At 44.2% G+C, this 23254-nt stretch overlaps 1 protein-coding gene across 2 annotated transcripts in view; it reads right to left on the bottom strand.

Annotated features, from left to right (window-relative positions):
* The window catches only part of GADL1 (glutamate decarboxylase like 1), a 276305-nt gene that overhangs the window by 167455 nt on the left and 85596 nt on the right, over positions 1-23254 (bottom strand). The window contains exon 1 of one of the 2 annotated variants that reach the window (XM_029940381.1): positions 6281-6352. The exons of the other annotated variant lie outside the window; for it this stretch is intronic. Coding sequence (XP_029796241.1) covers positions 6281-6317 — 37 coding nt within the window. The 5' untranslated portion in view covers positions 6318-6352. Of the gene's footprint in view, positions 1-6280; positions 6353-23254 lie in introns of those variants that run through there. 2 annotated transcript variants of the gene reach the window in all.

Genomic DNA, 23254 nt, shown 5'->3' on the forward strand with positions numbered 1-23254 from the left:
TATATATATATATATATATATATATATATATATATATATATATTCACACACACATACATATACACATGTCACTGTCCCCTTTTCAATTACTCTATTAGGAGTGATAAAGGTCAAAGGTCTTCTTTCTTTATACTAATAGGCATTTGTTATTTGCTTTGAAGGTTCTATTTAAGCTGTATCTTATTTCAAAACATACTCCCCATAGAGTTCCATGCATATTTATCCATACAATTCAATATGGTAAATGTTTATTGAAGGAGGAAAGTAGGACATACTAATCATTTAAAAAAATTTTTTCAATGTTTTATTTATTTTTGAGAGAAAGAGAGAGAGAGAGAGAGCATGAGCAGGGGAGGGTCAGAGAGAGAGACACACACAGCATCCAAAGACAGGCTCAAGTCTCTGAGCTAGCTGTCAGAACAGAGCCCAATGTGGGGCTCAAACCCATGGACCGTGAGATCATGACCTGAGCTGAAGTCAGATTTTTAACCAACTGAGCCACCCAGCCACCCCTAGGACATACTAATCTTAAACATGCTAGGTACTTTGCATATATTCTCACAAAACCCCATAAGGTTAGTAAGGTTATCTGTGAACATCTCCATTGTACTGGGGAGTGAACTGATGCTCTGAAAGGGGCCTCAGTGTTATTAGAGTCAGAAACTAAGTTTTGGTCTATAAAAAGCAAAGCTCAAACCCCGTCCTTCCCCATCACTACCATGAGCAGGAGCAAATTTGTCAGGATGACCATTTGTCAAAAACATAAATATTTCTGATCAATGGATTTCCAAGAATTGCTAATCCTGATGCATTCATATGCAAATTTTCTACTCTATTACTATGGCTTAAAACAGTGTTAAATCTTTGGTAGATTTGTAGAGTTCTCGTCCTCTTTTTTCTTTTGCCTCTATATTTTTACTTAATTTTCAGCCAATTATTTCTCTTCTATCATATTCGTGATAAAAAATGTTGAAACAACTTGAATATTCAGTAACTGGGTATTACTAAGAACATATTTAGTTTCCAATAGGAGGATTTGTTTAAACAATAGAAATGACATTGATGGTTGTGTAAGAAAATAAAAAGCAACCCAGATGGATTCAACAGGAAAGACTAGCCTAAAATGAACGAGAAAAACAATGAAGCAAAACAAAAACCCCATTCCCAGCCTACTTCCCTACCAGAACTTTCTTTTTTCCTGTCAGAAGCAATGCTCTTCAGAACATACAGACAAGCAGAAGAGTCTAAGGAAAAATTCATTTTCTGCCCAACTGTACATACCTATTGTTTTTTAATTTTTATTTTAGAGAGGGAGAAAGAGAAAGTGGGGTAGAGGGCTAGAGGGAGAGAGAGAAAATCTAAAACAGGCTCCACACTCAGCACAGGGCCCCACATGGGCTTGATCTCATGACCCTGGGATCATGACCTGAGCTGAAACCAAGAGTCAGAGGCTCAACCAACTGAGCCATCCAGAGCCCCTTGTATACAAATACTTTTAATCCCCAAGTGTAAGTTCTTTCAGTTCTGGTTTCATGTGTGTAAATGAATTATTATTTTTCAACAAAACGTACTCCTCCTGTACAAGCTATCCTGCTATCCACTATGGGTTAAGTGGCCCAACATAAACATTCTTTCAAACTAAACCCTACTGCTAGCTGTTGAAAACACGCCAACATTTTACTCTTACTAATTGTAGGAAGAAGAAATAATTGCCTGAATATTATGAGTCCAAAAATAACATAGAAGAGATGTGAAAAATTCTGAAAACAGATCAAAAAAGGGCTTAAAATATAAAGGTTTGTGAGGCACCCAGGTGGTTCAGTCGGTTAAGCCTCCGACTTGGGCTCAGGTTATGATCTCGAGGGTCATGAGTTCAAGACTCACATTGAGTTCTGTGCTGCCAGCTCAGAGTCTGGAGCCTGCTTTAGATTCTGTGTCTCCTTCTCCTTCTGCTTCTCCCCTTCTGATGCTCTGTCTCTTTCTCTCTCTCTCTCAAAAATAAATAAATATCAAATATATATATACACAAATATATATATACACACACATATATAATATTTGCAAGACTGCCCATAATGCTCCCAAATTATCAGTCCTTGAAATAATTAGTAAATGTGAGCATCACTTCTCAATCAACTTACTGAAATTAATGTAAGAATTGAGGGCTGAATATGAGAAGCTCAATAAAATCTTTTATTGCCCACTAATAAAAAGCCTAATAGATAAAATGACATCATGGTTCTTTCTAGAAGTCAAGGGTTAAACTAAGAAATGTAATTTAACCAAGAAAACACAGAAGGAGGACGGGCTGGGGTGGTATAAACAAGCACTCAAAATAAGGTGGTCTTCAAGGAAAACATTGAACTATGAGCACACAAGTAGCAAAATCCAGATTGTAGAGAATTCTATTGGCCAATAACCCAGGCTTTTTAACAGATAAATAATAAGACTGGAAAAGGACAGGAGGGTGAATCTAGAAATTAAAGACATATCAGGGTTTTCTTAATGAGTAAGACTAAATTGTTATGTCCAGGAATGCATACTTAGATGGTTAAACTATAAAAATGCAAGAAAGTAATTACTTGTAGTAATCACCACTACAAGTCAGGGTAGTGGTGACTTACAAGGGAGGGAGGGGCTGTGATTAAAAGGGAGCACTTAGCACATTTGCTCCCAAGAGGATGGCAAAATTTTATTTCTTCACCTTCATGGTGATTGCAAGGGTACAAAACAATAGATGTTTTACATAATCCATCCCTCATCATCCAAAAAGAAGTTTAATGGACACAGAACCAGTCACCATGGAGATCTCCTCTCTCCATAATCAAGAGAAGCTCAAGGTGAAAGGAAAGTGGGGAGGGGAGAAACAGGGACTGGGCCAGAATTCTGTTGGGAATAGATTTAATGGGAATTCTACTTTTGAGGGTTTTTTTGAGGCATTTTCCCATTTCCACATCCTATGGCCCTCTATACTATGCAATGGTGCTCCACACTCGAATCAAGAGATTCAGACTTCTAGAAGAGAAGTCTGCCAGGGCTGCAGAGCAGGGAGGGGATGTGGCCGCGGGATACTCAGCTTGGTTACCAGAGCACCTGTGAGGGGAAATCTCACAAACAAGGTCAAGATTTCCTTCAGGAAAGGAAAGGAATTCTCCTACTCAGAAGAGGAAGGCAGTGCTGCTGGCAGACGCTGGACAAAGAGGCCCAGGGTCCCACTTCTCAGTCAGAAAACTGAAGCGGCAGTGAGACCTTAAAAAGAAAACACTATCAGGCTGTTCCCAGGGATGGTGTTGAAGCAGAGTTTATAAATGTATCAGGTTAAAAGTCACTCATTCATTCTTCCTTTCCCAAAGAGTGGTGATTTTTTAAAATGGCTGGGGGAAGGCAGGCTCAAGGGGAGAAGGTGGGGAGGGGCCACTATCCTGCTTTACAGAGGTTCCTGTTCTTGGAGCTAACTCTGCAAAGAAAAGATAAACAAAAGACTCTCAACTTCCTGCACTTGAAAGCACCTCAAATATTTGTGCAAAACAATTAGGGGTCACTTACAAATTAGGTATTCATGAACCATCATAAAGTCTTTATATAACAAAGCGGGGGGGGGGGGGGGAAAGGCGGGGGCAGAGGGGAGATCAAAAGTTAGCTTAACTACAATTTGCAACAAAGCAGTGTATTCAACGTGACAACACGGTGGAAGATTAGGATCTTTTCTCATTGTCTTTGACTTATAAAGAAGGCACCAGACAAATTACAGAAATATTTTGTTCCTAGATATCACGGTTTCAATCTTATTACAATATAGCAGACTTATAACAGTACTTAAAGGTCAGTTTTTCAAGAGAAAAAAATATCTATCCCCCCCCCCCCATTAAAACTTGAAATTCGCTTCCATTTTAAGTGTTTTAACAAGAATCAAAACTGAATGAAATAAAAAGAATGAATTTGCAGGCTGGTTTATGTGGGAGGTTTGTGTTATTATTTCAGACCACAAGGAGGGGGGATATTATTTGAGTCCAAAAAATCCTTAATTATTAATGGAATTAAAATTTCAATATCATGTCATTAGTTGGATGTGCTATGGCCAGATCATAAACTGCATTTAAGCAAGAAGAATTCTTGGGGCGCCCAGGAGGCTCAGTTGGTTGAACATCTGGCTTCGGCTCAGGTCATGATCTCCTGGTTCATGGTTCGAGCCCTGCATCAGGCTCTGTGCTGACAGCTCAGAGCCTGGAGCCTGCTTCAGATTCTGTGTCTCCCTCTCTCTCTGACCCTCTCCTGCTCACGCTGTCTCTCTCTTTCTCTCAAGAATAAATTTAAAAATAAATTTTAAAAAATTCTTAAAAAAAATAAATTCTTTATCTACAAGAGGATTCCCTAAGATGTTCTTCCATAATGTACAGGGCTGTAACTGAGAGTGAACAAGAGAGTTTAACACAGGCATATCATTTAACATACTCATCAAATGTCACCTTACACCATCTTGTCACACATACTTAGAAATTTACTGAGTTTGACAGATACATATCCTGTGCTTTTTTAAGGATGTCATAGCCAACATTTGGCACAATTAGTTGTTATTAGACATACTATCGCCTTATCACCTGCTCAAGGATGACCAGACACACAGCCTGAGCCTTCCGGCATTCTCTGGAATTCAAATTTAAGGTTCAACTTTGCACTTCGCTATTCAAACATGGCTAACTTTTGAAGTCATCACAAGATATGCCCAGTTACAAGGATGATCATTAATTTAGAAAGGATACTTTTTATAAGTTCCTATCAGACTTCTGAAGAGTGTATGGCTTTGAAAGAAGGATTAAGATGAAAAACAGAAAGCCAAACCAACCAAAGAGTGCAGGGTTACGGTAGTCTGATACAATTATCCGGCTCATCCTTACCTCACATAAAGAAGCCTGCCATAGAAGTTGGGAATTTTTTTAACCCACAGTCTACTTTATACTTCTCAATCAGTTCTCAAACAGCCAGACGTCTTAAATTACAGAGTGTGCTGACCCTTGAAACGCAAAATAATAATTTTACAGAAAGCTCCATCAGTTGATAGCACCAGTTTTTTATACCATATGATGAAACACAGTAACAATGCAACTTAAAAAAAATTTTTTTTAAATAGGATCAGGACAGCTGTGCTGCGAACATTTTAGGGACAATACAAAGAATGAACGATGAATATTCCTTGTAACACATTGGCTCTCCTCTTGCCAACTACTGTGCAAAATTCCCTGCCCTGAAAATGCTCCACAGGGAACCCAAGCCCGGGTACCTGACTGCACCTGTCGAGCCCAAGCCCCTAGAGACCTTCAACTTAACAGCTTCATTAAGCCGTGTCAGTACAATCGAAAGGATACTGATGCAAAGGAAAGTTATTCCTGGAGGAGCGCTCCTCCTAAAAGGTCAACAACTTAACTAGTTAGTGAAAATGCCTGAATAGCAATAGTAATGACCTTGCAAATCAGGGGGCGGGAGCGGGGGGGGGGGGGGGGGGGGGGGGGGGGGGGGGGGGGGAGAGCGGGCACACGGAGGGAGGTAAGGAGTCTAACTTGAAATCTTCAGCACACATCCAAAGGTGTATAGATGGGTGAATCCTCATGGGAAACGGGTTCAGACTATTTCATCACACGTTCAAAGCAATCTAAGACCCTTCCCTCGCAAAAGCTGGTGACCATTATTTTACGGTAGAACTAAATGGCATCCACGGTATGAAATCAGTTTGGGGGAATTCTGCTGCACAGCACCGTCTCTAAACAACTAACATCCAGCCCTCCTCCCGCAGGATCCCAACCAAAGTACTTGAGGGCATCACACTCTCTGCAAGATCAAGGTAGCCTCTTTCCAGTCCGGTTGCTAGGAGTAGAAGGGGGAGGGGGAAGTCGGGGGTGATGCTGTGCATATCCCAAGCAGAAGCAAAATCAGCTTTCTTTCGGGAAAGGTACTTTGACTGGGTCTAAGGATACCCGCAGCAGCGCGCCCAGCACTGAAACCCCGACACCCATTTCATGGAACAAACCCGGAAAGCGCCCATTACGTGGCGAGCGTAGTCCCCCGCGCTTTATAAAAGTTATCTCGTTTAAATTCTAAAAATAACCCTGAACGGTGCAGAAAAGGATGCAAAAATCAGTGAAGATGGGGCCTTCCTACCCACCCCCGCCGTATCAGAAATAACCCCTCCTCCTGGATCCCCGGGTCAACCAGCATCCGCGAGCTAAAAGCCCGCGTGGGGAGCGCGGAAGCGCCAAGGTCGCAGCTCACGGAGGCCAGTCGTTACCGTCCAGCGGGCACTCGCGGTCCGAGTCGCTGCTCATCGCGGCTCCCCGATTCCGGGTTGTCCCCCGCGCGGCTCCCGCGGACTAGGCGGCGGCTGCAGTTGCTGAGGCAGCGCCCCCCCCTGGGGCCCGCAGGTGCACCAGGCGGCAGCTGGGCGCGGGCCAGTGCAGAGGGAGAGCCGAGGACACACTCCTGGCGCTCCCTTCACTTTGCAACCCGAGGCTTCAGTGCCAGTCTTCTACAGCCCAAGGCTCTCTATTAATACTTGGTGGGCGGCTGGCTGCATGCCAGTGACTTGTCCCATGCTCAGGGTCCCTCTGCCCTCCCTGGGGAGGGGTGGGGCACGGTGTGGAGGAATGTGGGTGCTTTGCCTGGCTAGAAAGCGGCAGAGAACAGCTCTCCTAGGCAAGGCAGGTGAATGAGCCTTGGCCTGTGACTTCCCAGGAGCCCGGCGTTTTGGAAAAACCACCTCGCAGCGTCTGATCTGGCCCCAGAAGCCCTCAGCTAAATATGTTGCCTGCTCCAGGCCACCGGCTCAGGGAGCCTATTTTAGGGCCGCTGCGGTGAGCAGGATCCGTTCCCCCATTCATTCAGTACTGCCTTGACATTTCAGAGTTCTACAAAGGAATCCCTTTTCCCCTCTCCGATTTCAGCCTCTCTTGCCTCTGCAAAATTCCAATTCAGAAGGGAAAGGCCAAGGGCCAGTGCGCAAAAGGAGGCGGTGAATTAGAAAGGTCTAATATCTGGTCGGTCTTCAGGCTACAATTTTCTCAACACTGAGTTCTTCCAGCCAGCCCATGAAAGTTGGGTTGCAGCCATGTTCCTATTGTAAATTCAAATTTAATCAGTGAATGTTGCTTTTTTGTCATCCCTCTAACAAGCTTTATGGTTAAACTTAAATTCCCTTAGGAGCTTTTAACTTAGGCTGTTGATAGGATAGAAGCAAAATCAGTTAATGCCATTTCAAGGCATATTTATGACAACTACTTTAGGGAATTGCATTTGTAATCTAGATATTTCAAAGGGCTTTTTAAAAAAATCCTGGTTTATTTTTGCACAGAGCCTAGTATCCACCCTTAGCAGGTAAATTCTTTCTAGGCTGGCATCCTTTAAGTCCCTATCAGTGAGGACCGGGCAGATCTTTATTCTCAAATGAGAAGTGATTATTCCTAATATATCTACACTAGACTCATTAGAAATAGTAAAGACCCTGCAGACAAATTTTTTCAAGTTCCTGAGACCCTCTCCCCCATCTACTGTCTTGTATCCAGTTTCAGCAGGTAAAGGACTAAGATCCAGTGATGGGAACATAATTAGGAACTTCAGGAATTAACCTTTTGTAACTTGATTTTAAAAATAGTGAAGGACATGGGGCATCTGGGTGGCTCAGTTGGTTGAGCATCAGACTCTTGACTTTAGTTCAGGTCATGATCTCACAGTTTGTGAGTTTGAGTCCCACATCCGGCTCTGGGCTGACAGTGCAGAGCCTGCTTGGGATTCTCTCTCTTCCTCTCTCTCTGTCCCTCCCCTGCTTGCTCTCTGTCTCTCTCTCATAATAACTAAAAATAAACTTAGAACAAATACTGAAGGACGTGTATACATGCTCTGGCAAGTTTTTATTTTTGTTTTTAGCATTGTAGTAAGTGAACCTCTATACTCCGGCTCAGTGTCAGCCACCGCTAAATTAGATGTCTCTCTGGCGACACAAGCCAGGACCAGCTGGGCCACAGTGGAATGCAGAAATGTCAATTTACACACCTGGACAGGAAGCCCTCTGCACTCACCCTCCCTCACCCCCACCAGCAAATACACCATTCAGAATTTTCTTAGACTGAAAACCAGACACTGCTCTTTGAGTTTACCTCTTACTGGCTATCTCAACTCTCCTGTTTGTTCTTTTTTTTTTTGGACTGACACAACAGAGATTTATTTTCTCAGCCTAGAGTCTGGAAAACCCAAGATTGAGGTACCAGTAGATTAATTTCTAGTGAGAGCTCTCTTCCTGGCTTGTAGATGGTCTGATTCATTCTTTTTTTTTTAGAGACAGAGAGAGATAGCACGAGCAGGGGAGAGTCAGAGATAGAGGGAGACACAGAATCTGAAGCAGGCTCCAGGCTCTGAGCCGTCAGCACAGAGCCCGATGCGGAGCTTGAACCCACAAACTGTGAGATCATGACCTGAGCCGAAGCCGGATGCTTAACCAACTGGGCCACCCAGAAGCCCTGGTTTGATTTATTCTTATAACGAAGGCATTGTGTCATACTCTTGGGTGCTTTTATTCTTCAATTACTGGGTACTTTTCCTTGTACCAGCTACTAAGAACTTCAGGAAAATTCCTGCCCTCAGAATACTTTAATGCAGGTAAGACAGGCTTAGAATCAGCTAATCATTCTTAAATAGTTTATGTTCTATGAAAGATATGGGTTATCAAGAAGCCACCTCCACGAAGATGGCTAATTCTAATTGAAGGATTAAGAAATGCTTCCGGCCAGGGGTGCTTGCGTGGCTCAGTTGGTTAAGTGTCCAACTTATGACTTCAGGTCGTGATCTCATGGTTCGTGAGTTTGAGCCCTGTGTTGGGCCCTGAGGTGATAGCTCAAAGCCTGGAGCCTGCTTTGGATTCTATGTCTCCCTCTCTCTGCCCCTCCTCTACCTGTGCTCTATCTCTCTTGCTCTCGCAAAAGTAAAAAATAATCTTTCAACCCGAAGTTACCATTTTCACTAATGATAGTTGCTATCATCTTAAGCAGGTACTATGAACTAGGCACTCTGCTAAATGCTTTTCATACATTCCCTCCTATAGTCCTTCTAAGAACAAATTATTATTGTCCCCTTTTTATAGATGGACAAGTAGAGGTTTAAGTAACTTGCCTGCAAACACAGAGGTGAAGAGTTTCAGAATCATGATTGGAATGTAACTTCTATGGTTACAGAGTCTGTGCCCAATTTCTATATGGCATTCCACTGGTTACCAAAAACATTTTCCACCAAAACCTTTCAGAAAGAAAATTGGCCCTTAGAAGGTTACAAAGTTAGGCCAGTTGGTGTTGTAGGCACCTAGGTAGTCATGATTCCTTTACAAAGAAGCTTCTACTTTCCGTAATGAAACAGGACATAAAAAATGGCTCTTAAGAAAGACCTTGGGAATCAGTATCCCAGGCAGAACTGCTGTGAGCAAAGCATTCATTCATTCATAAAGTCATTCAACTTTTATTAAGCACCTATTATATTACACTTTACTAGAAACAGATTTCATCTCAACAAGAGATTCCCCTAGGGATGCTCTAGGGAATTAGAAATTTACATTCAGAAAAAAGAAAAATAAGTATCTCTTTCATGCACACTTGGCCATTGGACCAATTTCATTGAAGGTACAAGGCATGCCTTTTGCTGGATAGAACATGAAAGAGAAGATAGAGCATCTGGAGGATCTATTCCAATAAGAAAATTTCCAGCAGTCACACCCACCCAAGAAGGTTCGCAAATTGCATTGGTTGAAAATTCTGCTGGCGTGCTCAACTCAGAGGTAGTAAAATGTAATGCTTAGGTATCCAGTCTTTGTTGTCAAAGAAACATTGCATTCAAATGTTGCCTCATGTGGTACTGAGTCAGTGATGATCCAATACTGAGCCAACCTAACATTGGGTCAATCCAAAACTGGGTCAGTCCAGTACTGTCCAACTTGGGCAAGTTATACAACTAGATAGCCTAAGTCTTCACATCTGTAAAACAGAATAAAAAAGAACAAGCCCCATTGGATTTTTGCAGGAGAATCTATTTGTTGGTAAAGGAGTACTTTCAGTGCTAGGAGCAGAGACCCAAATGAGCATTAATTTAAATAAATTAGATTTGTTTTTCTCACTTAACATTGAGATAGTTGAGGTAGATGGTCCATAGCTGGTACTGCAGCTCCATGTTTTCGTCAGTGATGTAAAAGCCTTCTGATTTTTTGCTCCTGCATCCTTAATATAGGCTTTCAGCTTCAGGATTTCCTCATGGTCACAAAATGGCTGCCAGAGCTCCAGATTAACTCATGCTTAAATAAGGAGAAAGAAGGGGGAAAGGGCAAACGTAGCACCTCACAAGTGAGCCATGTCCCTTAAAATAACTCTCTTGGAAGCATTACTCAACAACTGCCATGTAAAATCCAGGAGACATTCCCTTTTTGAGAGAAGCTGGGAAGTGTGTGTGTGTGTGTGTGTGTGTGTGTGTGTGTGTGTGTGTGTGTGTATGTTAACTTGGGCAATTTAGAGGTTCTGTTGTTGAGGAAAAGGGAAAGGATAGATATTGGGCAAGCAGCCAGCTATCTCTGCCATAGTTAGAAAAACATTTGACACAGTCCTGGCTTAAAGTAAATACCCACCCATCCAACCCCAAAAAAGAGAGAGAGAAAGTAGCTATTAGAAGCCCAAGAAAGCCCCAAATAAATACATAATAATAGGACTTCTCTGATTGTGTGTGCAGGTTGGGCAGGGGGAAGGGGGAAGAATTTGTGTCAAGTGGGTACTGTTCATGAAAGAACATTCATTTTATAAGTTTCAAGCAGAATTCAGAAAACATTATTTGGATTATAATCAGCACACTTTGGTGCTAAGAACTTGAGAAGGAACCCAATTTAGATACTTCACAGAAGAAATCTAGGCCAAGAGAAGCAAAGGGTACAGTAATTCATAGAAACAAAAGTGGAGAGGTGGGAGAGGAAAAAAATGAGAAAGAAGTCTAAGCCTTTATTGTTTTTCAAGCAACCTAAGTGGCATCTGACTGTCTTAAAAAAGATTTACAAGGACTTTATTAGGAGGATACCAAGGGCACACAGACTTGAGTTGGAGGTTGGAACATCAAATTTGGAAATTAAGCAAGAGCCATGCCAGTTTGGGAAGTTCAAGAAGTAATAAGCACAGCAAGCATCTTTTTGCACGGATATGTGTGGCCAAGGATGTGCCCTCTCCCTCAAAGCCCCTTTCCCACCTTCAGAACCAACCTCAAGTACCCCAAGAGAGTGTAGTTTCCTATTTTTGTACCACTTAATCAAATCAGTCACATGTGTGCACCTGATTGGTCTGCCTGGATCCGATGGTGGCGACAGGCTGATCTTCTCTCTTTGGCTTCCCCAGGTGCCCCCACAACTACCATACTCAACAAGGGGACCCCACACACACTGGAAAGAGGGACAGATGCAAGACAGCCAAAAAAAAAAAAAAAAGATAACTACCAACTACAGTGTCCCATTGAGCTAAGTTATGCTGAGCACTTGGTATGTAATCTTCACACCACTTCTGAGAAGCAATTATTACTACTTTCATTTTAGAAATTTAAAATTAGGTACTTGTCTAAGGCTACATAGTTAGTAGGCAACAGAGCCGGGATTCAAATTCGTGGATTCCAAAGGCTCTTCCTTTTGGCATGATGTAGGAAAATGTTTTGTTTCATTTGGATTTGGCATTGTAAGAAAACATCTGCTTTGCTTGGTCTTGGGAGGGCCTTGGAGGGGCACCTTAAGGTACTAAAAATCCTTTGACATTGCACCTGATTCTTGCAGCTAGCAGACAATGAAGACACTGGATACTGACTTGACCACTAATCGATCATTTGTTTAAATAACTCTTTTCAAGGGCTTTCTGGTGTTTTGTTTTCAATTTTTTCAAGACTAGAAAGTTAAGAGGTCCTTCTGTTCCTCCCCTGTCCACGTGACTTACACAAGAAAGGTTCAGATATGCCTGACCCAACTGTGTCTAGAAAGGCAGAAAGGCTCTTGCTTAGCTATGCCTCTGTCCCCACAGAGGTGGCTATGTCGTCTGCAAAGGACCATAGGGAAGGTGATGAGTCAATAATCTCTTCTTTATTTTTCACCATCTGCTATGAGAACCCCTCAGTAGTATACCAAGTTTTCTGGAAACCCCACTATTGGCTTAGATTTTGGGTTTGGTCAGAAAAGTGTGGGCAAAACCCAGCATGTTACTTCTTGGAGTGTGACCTACCACACAACGGCAGTCAAGGAAGGGCTTATAACTGGTTCACAAAAGGGTACAGATGATGGTGGAATCATTTAGAAGCCATCGAACACACAGCCTTGGTGCTACTGACTTCTTGGGCCTGGATTGCTGCGGGGCTGTGGTGGGCCTGCTAGGGTGTCGGCACCAGCCCTGGCATCTACCCACTAGATGCCAGTAGCTCGCTCTACCCAGTTTCAACAGCCAAAAATGTCTCCAGGCAGTGACACAAGCCCCCATCAGACAAAATGCTCCTAGTTGAGAACCACTGCTTTATAGCAATTTGGCAGACTAATGTTACATCTGTTGTGTCTAATGATATAAAAATAAAATCAGGGCTTTGCATTGTGCATGTCTTTTTATTTCACTTTTTTCTAGTAACGTATTATCGTATTTTACTATTAATTCATATCAGATTTTTTAAAATGGCCGTCCCCATAGACAGTTTAAATTTTTTAAATTTTTTTATGTCTTTATTTTATTCTGAGCGAGCAGGGGAGGGGCAGAGAAAGAAGGAGACACAGAATCCAAAGCAGGCTCCAGGCTCTGAGCTGTCAGCACAGAGCCCGAAGTGGGGCTTGAACCCATGGATTGTGAGATCATGACCTGAGCCAAAGTAGGAGGCTTAACTGACTGGGCCACTAAGGAACACCACCCTGCCCACAGATAGCTTAGAAGACAGAGGGGCATGTTGGTGGCACAGTTAAACATCTGACACTTGGTTTCAGCTTAGGTCATGATCTCACTATGCCCTGAGTCAGGCTGATAGTGCAGAGCCTGCTTGCAATTCTCTCTGTCTCTCTCTCTCTCCCTCCCCTGCTTGCACTCACAGGTGCACGCTCTCTCTCTCTCTCAAAATAAATAAATATACTTTAAAAAAACAACATTCTGATAGTGAAGGTCACTGTTAAAATACAGAGGTGGTCTTCAGAAGATACGGTCTAACCTTGGACTATGCTTTATCTCTCTGCTGTAACAACCAATCATTATAAGGCAATTTAGTAAGAAACTAGTCTTTATTTTTCATGTCCTTGCTCCTGGAGCCCACCATGGAAAATTCCACAGCATTTCCACCATGGCTACAAAGAGGGAGGCAGCCAGCACCAGGTTCCACAACCTCCAGTGAGTGAGGATAAGCAGTTCTCTTGTGTTTCCCAGGACAGAAGAAAAGTCGCTAGAGTCAGACCCCCTGGATCGAGGGTCACAAACTGCCCAGCCACCAACTGGATCTGGCCTACAAACAAGTTTTGTTTGGTTCCGACCACAATGTTTTTAAAAATCAATTCCCGGGGCACCTGGGTGGCTCAGTTGGTTAAGTGTCCAACTCTTGATCATTATCTCACAGTTCGTGGGAGGGAGCCCTGATTCATACTCTGCACTCAGTGTGGAGCCTACTTGGGATTCTTTCTCTTTCTCCCTCTCCCTCTCTCAAAATAAATAAACTGAAAAAAAATAAATAAATAAAAATCAAATTTTTTCTCACAAAAATTCCCTTCCCAGCCTCTCTTGAAAAATAAGGAACAGGGCTGCCTGGGTGGTCAGTCGGTTAAGCATCCGACTTCGGCTCAGGTCATGATTTCACGGTTCGTGGGCTCGAGCCCTGTATCAGGCTCTGTGCTGACAGCTAGCTCAGAGCCTGGAGCCTGCTTCAGATTCTGTGTCTCCCTCTCTCTCTGACCCTTCCCTGCTTGCACTGTCTCTCTCTGTCTCTCAAAAATAAATTTTAAAAAAGCATTAAAAAATATTTTGAAAAATGAGGAAGAACCCTTTGGCCACAAGGGGCTGCCCTCCCTCCGTCAGCGGCTGCTGAAGAGTGGCCGCCATCCTTTGCCCCCTCTGACACAGCCTGTAAGTTTCAGGGACTGGCCGAGGTCCACCAAGCATCTATATGGATTATTTGGAGTAACAAAGAGGGCAGAGAATTTGACCTTCGAGGGTGGAAAGAGATGAGGCCAAGGACGCCCCAAGTCTGGGCAAAGGCAGGTCAGGGGGTTAAAGGGTCCCAGTAACTAGGTCGTGGCCTGGGTCCTAGGCCTTGGTGATAGGCCGGCATCAGAAAGGGCTGGCAATGTAGGGACCTCTATAGACAGCTACTAATGGCATGGGGCCTGATTTTCCTGACTCTTTCATTGCAGGTGCAGCTACGAGGGGAGTTTCCAGGGCAATGATGATCCTTACCGGCCAGTGTGCAGGACCCTCGCACAACATCAGTTACCAAATCTTGTAAGACTCAAAATTCCCCAGCCCAGGATTTCCACTGGCAAGTGAGTGCTCGAGCCAAACTTGATGGAGCTTAGGAAGAGAAGTAACTATGACACTGATTGCACTCTGAGTGCCCGGGAGCAATTGCCATCTGTTAGAATAACACTCACGGGGTATCCACTGTGGGCAAGCTCTGAGGCTGCAAGAGACAGATCGGACAAATCAGTGGCCTTTTTCCCCGTGATTCTCTCTGCTGAGGGATGAGGACAGATGTGGAAGAAGTTAATTCAGATGCACCAGGTGAATCAAATCCTGGGAGCAGCTGGAAGATGAAGAACTTGGTCCCTGCTCAAGGGCTGGGAGAGTTTCCAGAAGAGAGGGCATTCGACTTGGTTTAGAAAATAAAGCAGAGTTTAACCAAATGAAGAAAAGACAAAAAACATTAGTCAGGGGTCCTTCTGTACAAATTGAGAGCCAGGAGGCTCGCTGAAGTGAGCAGCAGTAGAGGGCGGCCGGAGCAGAGTGAGGGTGCTTGGAGGCGTAAGGGTCTCAGAAGGGGCTGGCATGAAGTCATACCTTCCTTGAAGTCAAGGGTTGCAGACTCAAGCCCGTAGGTTAGACATGGATACAACAGAGACGTATTATCAACGTTGTTCCTTTGGGAGTCCAATCTGGTGACATATTAAAGATGGATAAGAAAGGAAGAACCGAAGAGAGACCAGTTCTGAGATCACTTTCAATCTGGACTAAAGAAGCAGGGAGGCACTTTCTAGAAAGCTCAAGACCTGCATGAAACATGGGGGTAGGGAGTTGAGGATGAATCAACCTTCTGACTTGGGAAATTGGGTAGGTGACGAAACTTTTCACAGAAACTTAAAAAAATAAAATAAAAAGCTAAAAGCATGTTTGGAGAAGATACACAAATAACAAATTGTTTGGGCCAAGTTTAAAACAATCATGGGGCCTTCAAATAGGTTTATCCAAAAGATGCTTAAAAATAAAATATAAGACTTCCAAAGAGCAAGAGAATGAGAAAGAGATATCAAGACAGGGATTTTATCAAAGATTGATGAAGCCATGTGAAAGGCTGACATGGGCAGAAGAAGGAAAAAAGAAAGTCCCAGCACAGAACTTTGGGGAGCCCCCGAATTTAAGGAGCAGGAGAGAGGATTCAGGAATAGCAGAAAGACAGACAACTGGAGAAGGCGGGGGAAGCCCTGATGCACTCTGGAGAGGAAGGCCTGGAACCTGTGAAAGGCCGCCTGAGACCTTAATTAGAGCCCCATCAAAGGTGCAGTGACGGAAGCCAGAGCTAGTGGGCTGGGGGGGGGCCAGAGGGTGGACATGGGAAGGTGGACTATGAATTCTAAATGCTTGATGTTAAACCCAAGCGGGGCAGCTAGACGGGTCAGGTATTCTGTGGTTGGGTCAGAGCTTTGCCAAGCGTCTCAGACTGGGGATGTCTCGAGCATATTAGCAGGGAGAGGGAAGCACCTAGACCCAGGTGACAGTACAAGAGGGAGGGGCTCTGGGTCATGCTCCAAGAGAGGCCCTTGTCTGGGAGGGGAAACTGCTTTGTGACAAATCTGCTATGTGGAAGGAAGTGTGGCCCCAAGGAGCAGGGATGCGCTCCCCAGGATGCTTGCTAAGCCCCATCAGGCTGATGCATTTTCCCCAGGACCCACCAAATCAGCATCTCTGGAACAAGACCCCCAGAACCTGTGTTTTCAAACTGTGCCCCAGGAACCACCATGGGAGACAGGCTCAGAAGTAATCACGAAAATAGTGGCCTCTGAAGCCGAATGGCTTGAGTTCAGCTCTCGTCTCTGCAGCTAACCAGGTGCATCTATTGATGATGTTTTGGGGTGAGGGTGGGGGTTCTTGGGGTCCAGGGCCAATGGCCAAGAAAGAATTTTTGAAGACATCTTTGGTGCAAAAAGGTGATTTGGGCCTTCCTTCAAGTGCAGGAAGAGCTGCACTTGTGAGGGGGGCGGAGGGCAGGGGACCAGTTTAAGGAGGTGGGGGAGGTAAAGTCAACCGGTAGTTCCCAAAGAGACTTTCATATGCTAAAGACTTGCTGGAGGCCTGGCTATTGTCAAACTAAGGTTGTTTTTCCCCCCAGCAAAGCATTAACATTAAGACAGTAGGGATTTCCTGGACTTTAGGCAATGATGGGATTGCCTTTTTCTGGTAAACTGGTAGAGACTTCTCCTTTTCACCATTTGTTTCTGTCCTTTCCCATTTTGGGGGGTAGCCCGGAGCATCCAAGGAATATCATACATGTCCCATTTGGAGGGGGTGCTGTTAGCCTGCACTTGCCCTCCTCTTGCCCCACGCTCCCTCATTATGCATGACCCTGGGAAATGTATTAAATCTCTCTGTGCCTGTTTCCTCTTCTGGAGTATGAGCATTCTAGTATCTACTTCAAAGGGGTTATTTCTTGGTTCCCAGCCCCCACAGGAACTTCCCAGGTAGGATCGGTTTGAAACTGGTTCCCTAACTTGGAGAACAGGGAGAGGGGATAAAATGAGCAGGTGCTCCAGGCTGGTAGGTGGCAGGTTCAGTACAGCAAGGGGAACTTAACACAGACATCCCCACACCTGCCCACTGAGTCCTAAAAGTTAACTTAGAGCCTTAACTGAGTTCAGTCACATATACGGAGCTGGTATCCTTAACACCACATCACCACCTCGAGGCTGTGTCCTATGTCCTTGTGACTGGGAGCTGGAAAGGCAAGCCAGAGCCACATTCCAAGGACCAAGGATGGGGGAGGGGGGAGTTCCAAGAGCCTGCGGTCAACAGGTGGCCCTGTCTTCTGGATGAGCTTCACCAGTGGTATTGGTGAGGCAGGAATGGGCTGGTCTAGCAGAACAAGGAGAAGGGTGCCTAGCACGGAGGAAATGTACACGCAATGTGACCTTTCATTGTTTTTATTCCGTGCCTGGGTCATAATAGCTTCCGGGGTATAGTTCGCTCGCCAGGGAAGCTTGTTAAAATGCCAATTTCCATTGCTGCTGAAAATGCAGAGATTGTGATGAGCTGCTCTGGGGCTGGTGGGGGTGTGGGTTGGGGGGTGGCAAACGCTGCATTTTACCTCTTCCCAGGTAATTCTGGTGCGAGTGGGTGCATGGACACCAGCAAGTGTTCCGTAGGGTGAAGTCCACCAGGAGGCTGTGACTTGTTCCCACCTCTGCCTGCACGTGGGAGCTCAAGATGGCCAAGAGGTCCCCCGAAACCCTCACAAGAGTGCAAAAGGGGAAGAAAAGGGTCTGCCAAGTAATTAGAGCTGATTATGAAGATTTTTTAAATAACTTTTGCATTTTTTTAAGTTTTATTTTTGAGAGACAGCGCGAGCAGGGGAGGGTCAGAGAAAGAGGGAGATACAGAATCTGAAGCAGGTTCCAGGCTCTGAGCCATCAGCACAGAGCCTGACAAAGGGCTCGAACCCATGAACCGTGAGATCATGACCTGAGCCGAAGTCGGATGCTCAGCCTCAACTGACTGAGCCACCCAGATGCCCCACTTTTGCATTTAAAAACTCCTGACTCTCATTTGTCCGCCTTATTTGCTGCTGCTGTTTTCTTTGGGGGAAAAGCTCTTTGAAAAGAAATACAAGTGTACACATAGGAACTAACTTTCAGAGATATGTAGCCACTTTTCAGTGTGTTTATAACACAGCCATTAGTGTGTGTGTGTGTGTGTGTGTGTGTGTGTGTGTCAGTTTCAAACCTGCCTTTATGAAAAAATGAGAACTGTAAGACATGTAAATGGGCTCTGCAAACCAAACCTTTTCTTCCAAGGGGGTAGTGGTTCTACAATTTCAACTTGAGGACTCGGCACAAGGGATGGCTATTTATTTTCCTAAATAAAAGTAATGGAAAAAATGATTGGAGGTGAAATTAGATTCCTCCTGGCAAGTCTATGTAAAAGAAGGGTAATTGGAAAGGAGAAGCCAGGTGTCTGGCCTCCTGCGGGCAATGCAAATGAAACTCACTTCCTTGTTGTCTTTTTTTTTTTTCTTCCCCGACAACGTTTAGTTAATTTAGGATGTGTGCTGCCTTTCAAGTCTTTCCTACAGGGCATTGGGAAGGGATGTCCTGGGGCCTCCTGCCGTGGAAAAGCCGTGACTGAGGGGCAACTGCTGTTTTTCCCACAGATTCATGCTAATTTATCAGGGTTTTCTGTATTTCTGATTTAAAATATTTGAGCTTTGCTGCATCTGGAATCACTGACCTGAGGTTGTAAGTGGGCTGTCTACAGCCATAATCGACCCAAAGAGTTAACTGTCTTTGACCTACATAGTATTTTTAAAAATGTCTAAATAGTTGCCATTTTTATTCTTAATTAAGAGAGTTCACATTAAATTCAGATTTCAAGAGCTTAAAAAAATTCAGGGTCATGACCCATATTCCCGCCTGATTACGAGGAGCCAAGAACCCACGGCTCCCTTTATATAGGAAATGTATTCCATGTCTCAATTTCCTCATCCAGAAAAGGGAGATAATGTTTATGCCTATCTTCTATAATTGTGATGAGCGAAGAAGCTGATAAATATAAACACTTAGTGCCTGGCATATAGTTAAGTGTCAGAGTCTCCACTCAGCCCAATTTGTTTAAATTCCTATCAGCCTTTATGTGCCTTATTGCTTCTGTGACCCTTCCTAATAAGCCATGCAAAAGATAATAGAACTAGAACTTTCTAGAAAGCAAAAGAAGTTGGAGAGAGCTAGCCCCTTCCCTCCAGAACTTGCTGGCCAGAGGGAATTGAAGGTCTAAGAAGGACCAAGACTAGTCCACTGAGGAAAAGAAATAAAGAGGCCAAATCTGTAATGCATTATAGACTTCAGAGCACTTTCTCCCTTAAATATGGTGTGTATTTTGAAGCGTTGGGATTTTCCCTTCCGTTTATTCTCTCCTTTGCAACTAGGAATATAAAAACTCAAAATCTGAGATGTGTTTGGAGAAGGTAAATAAAAGGTTCAAGACAAGATTTTGCCCCTGAAAAACCTCCAGTAAGACCTAGTAATGACAGGGTCTTGGGGTGACGGTGGGGTTCGGAGCTGAAGGCCAAGAAAGAGCTCTGAAGGATGTCACTGGTGCAAAAAGGGGGCCCCCATCCAAGTACAGGAACCAGCCTCGTGGACAGAATGAGCTGCACTGGGGTCGTGACCAGTAACTGGTTAGATACGCTCAGGCTGGGAGGGGGTTAGGGACAGCGTAAGTCTCTGAGGGATTTTGGAAGCCAGGTGTCTAGGACCTTGAGGGGCTAGCTATTGCTAGGGAAACACCATTTATTACTGTTTAGTAAAACCTCAGTCATAAGACCCTTCAGATTATATCAGGAGGCCATAAGCTTGGAGTATGATTGCCAGCATCTATCTTGGGGGAGGTGAGATAGAGGAAGTTTCCCAGGGAACTTTTTATATGTGAAAGTGGACTTACAGGATCCTGGGGGGTCAGGATACTGCTGAGCCCAGATTCCCTTTTGCCCCTAAGTGTCCTCATCATCAAGGCAGCTGAGCTCCTGGAAGGGGGTCCTTCTGCCTATTCCAAGGACTTATCAATGGGCTTTAGCAGTAAGAGAGTTTAATTTTTCATTCGCCTTATTTTCCCACATCACCATGGCAAGCATTTAAACCCCTTTTCCTTGCAGCCACTCTGGAAAACAGTGTGGAGGTTTCTCAAAAAACTGTCCATAGAACTCCCTTATGACCCAGCAATAGCCCTGCTAGGGATTTACCCAAGGGATACAGAAGTGCTGATGCATAGGAGCACATGCACCCCAATGTTCACAGCAGCAATGTCAACAATAGCCAAATCATGGAAGGAGCCTAAATGTCCATCACCTGATGAATGGATCAAGAAGACGTGGTATATATACACAATGGAGTACTACATGGCAATGAGAAAGAGTGACATATGGCCCTTCGTAGGAAAGTGGATGGACCTTGAAGGTGTCATGCTGAGTGAAGTAAGTCAGGCAGAGAAGGACAGATACCATAGGTTTGCACTCATAGGTCTAACAGGAAACTTTCAGAATGATCTAGCTTCAAGAAAAGCAAGCAGTTAGTAGTGCTTAAGAAGAATTGATTCAGTATCTAATGGATAGGTGATACCTGTCACAACACAGCATTTTATATACTGTTAAGTGAAACTGCAATACAATCTAAGTTTATTTTGGGAAAAAAAATAAAAATAAACCCCTTTTCCTTTGTTTTTGGGTAGTTAGGAGTGTCCAAGGAATATCACACATATTCCACTGGGGGAAGGGGGTGGGGTGCTAGCTTGTACTTTGCCCTCATCTTGCCTTATGCCCCCTCAGCAGTTAACACCATTAATCGTGTGAAAGGAGCTTGGGCCTGAGCAACCTGTCAGGGGAGAAAGGCCAGGGGAAGAGGTGTGCATTGTCACCAAGGACTGACCTGTCTTACTGTGCTGGGTACTTTCCCAGATCCCCTCTCCACCTGTGACCTGGGAGACTGACCTATATGGATGGTCTCATTGGGCTTTCTTGCCCTCCAGGGCTGAGCTGGATTCAACCAATGGGAGGCTTTGGCAGGAGGTCAGAGAGAGGGGAAATGTAAGGTCCTATGGTCCCTCTCTGTTGGTTACTGCAAGCCAGTTGTGTCTCCCCATGGATGACCCATGGTGGCCTGACACATGGCCCTCTCCAAACTGCTATTGTCCTTGAGTTCCAGGAACTGCTCTCTTCCCTTTGCCTCCTCATGCAGGTCAGGGGGCGACAAAGGGCTCCCGTGTTGGCAGCCCAAGGATATTCTATCAGTCTTCATTGGTTTCCCTTACACCTGCTGGCACCATTGAGATCATATCTTTGCTAAACTCTTAATTGTTCCAGTGTGAATGTGGCATTGGCTTCTTGCCAGGACTCTGATCAACTTGCCTCCTTTATACTACCCACTAGTGCTTAGATCTTGCTCGTGTTTAAGAGCAGTCCTTTCAAATTTTTCTGAGCCATGTCCTCATGGGTAAGTCACTGGGTTTTACTGCATCATTGTCTGATAAGCAATGGTTGGTCAGTTATAAAGGATAATGTCAAATGTTTATGTAAAGGCAGTTCTGATATTCTTTATACAGTCTCAGCAAGCAATTTTATGGCTCAAACCCAGCCCTGGAATAAACCACTGAAAGCAGCAGATTTTACATTTCACCCACTCACTCACTCACTCACTCATTCATTCATTCATTCATTCTTTCATCCATCTATTCCTTCCTTCCTTCATTTATCATTCACGGGTCAATAAACATTTATCATGGCCCTATTATGTGCCAGGCACTGTGCTAGGAATTGAGTGAAATATGTTCCCCGCCTTCAAGAAGATTATGATGGTGTGTGGTAGGAGGAGAGGGCCAGGCAAGTAAACCAGCTCAATCATACGTGTTTCATCCTGCCACAGTAGACCGTGTGACATGCAGTGGGGAAGTGTGGCGTGTCCTCTTTGAAGAAGGGTGATCTGACACTCTGGGTGTTGAATGACGAGCTGACCTTTGCCAAGCCAGGTGCTGGCAAAAGCAAAAGGCAGCAAAATTGAACATCTTGGTGTTTTTGGTGAAAGACAAACTGTTCCTGATAACCAGAGAGGTGTTTACATGATTTGACCGTGTGCTGGATTCCTGTGGGATTGGGAGAATTATAAAATACAGACCCCTCAGTGCTATCCCAAACATTTTGATTTACTTGGTCTGAGGTATGGCTGGGCCATCAGGAATTTTTAAATTTCCCCAGGGGATTCTAAAGTGAAGCCAAATTTAAGAATCACTGACCCAAAGCACAGTGAAGTGTAAAATAGGAATAAGGTGGAGGAGGGGGTGTTAGGCAAGGTCATCACAGAGGATTATATACATGCTCCTAAGGAAGATTCAATGAAAAAAATTTATTTTTTCTGGTCATGATTTCCAACATCTTTCTTTTTTTTTAATTTTTTTAATGTTTATTTATTTTTGAGACAGAGACAGAGAGTGCAAACAAGAGAGGGGCAGAGAGAGAGAGGGAGACACAGAATCTGAATCAGGCTCCAGGCTCTGAGCTGTCAGCATGGAACCTGATGCAGGGCTCGAACCCACGAACTGTGAGATCATGACCTGAGCCAAAGTCGGCCACTTAACCGACTGAGCCACCCAGGCGGCCCTAACATCTTTCTTGTTTACTCTACCTTTTTTCCATTTATGTCCAGGTTCTCTTGGCTTCTCAGACAGTGTAGACAAAAGCATTAGAAATATTTAGAATTTAACACATTATCTAAATAGCTAGAAGTCAGAACGTTTATGCTGTGGACTGTAGCTGGGTCCACCCCTGACTAAGCCCGTGATCTTTTTTTTTTTTAATAGTTTACTGTCAAATTGGTTTCCATACAACACCTAGTGCTCTTCCCCACAAGTGCCCTCCTCCATCACCACCACCTCTTTTCCCTCCTCCCCCTTCCCCTTCAACCCTCAGTTCATTTTCAGTATTCAATAGTCTCTCAAGTTTTGCATCCCTCTCTCTCCCCAACTCTCTTTCCCTCTTCCCCTCCCCTGGTCCTCCATTAGGTTTCTCCTGTTTTCCTGTTAGACCTATGAGTGCAAACATACGGTATCTGTCCTTCTCTGCCTGACTTATTTCGCTTAGCATGACGCCCTAGAGGTCCATCCACTTTCCTACAAATGGCCGTATTTCATTCTTTCTCATTGCCATGTAATACTCCATTGTATATATAAACCACATCTTCTTGATCCACTCATCAGGTGATGGACATTTAGGCTCCTTCCATGATTTGGCTATTGTT

Source organism: Suricata suricatta, chromosome 5 (assembly GCF_006229205.1).
Source record: "Suricata suricatta isolate VVHF042 chromosome 5, meerkat_22Aug2017_6uvM2_HiC, whole genome shotgun sequence".
NCBI classification, from domain to species: domain Eukaryota; kingdom Metazoa; phylum Chordata; class Mammalia; order Carnivora; family Herpestidae; genus Suricata; species Suricata suricatta.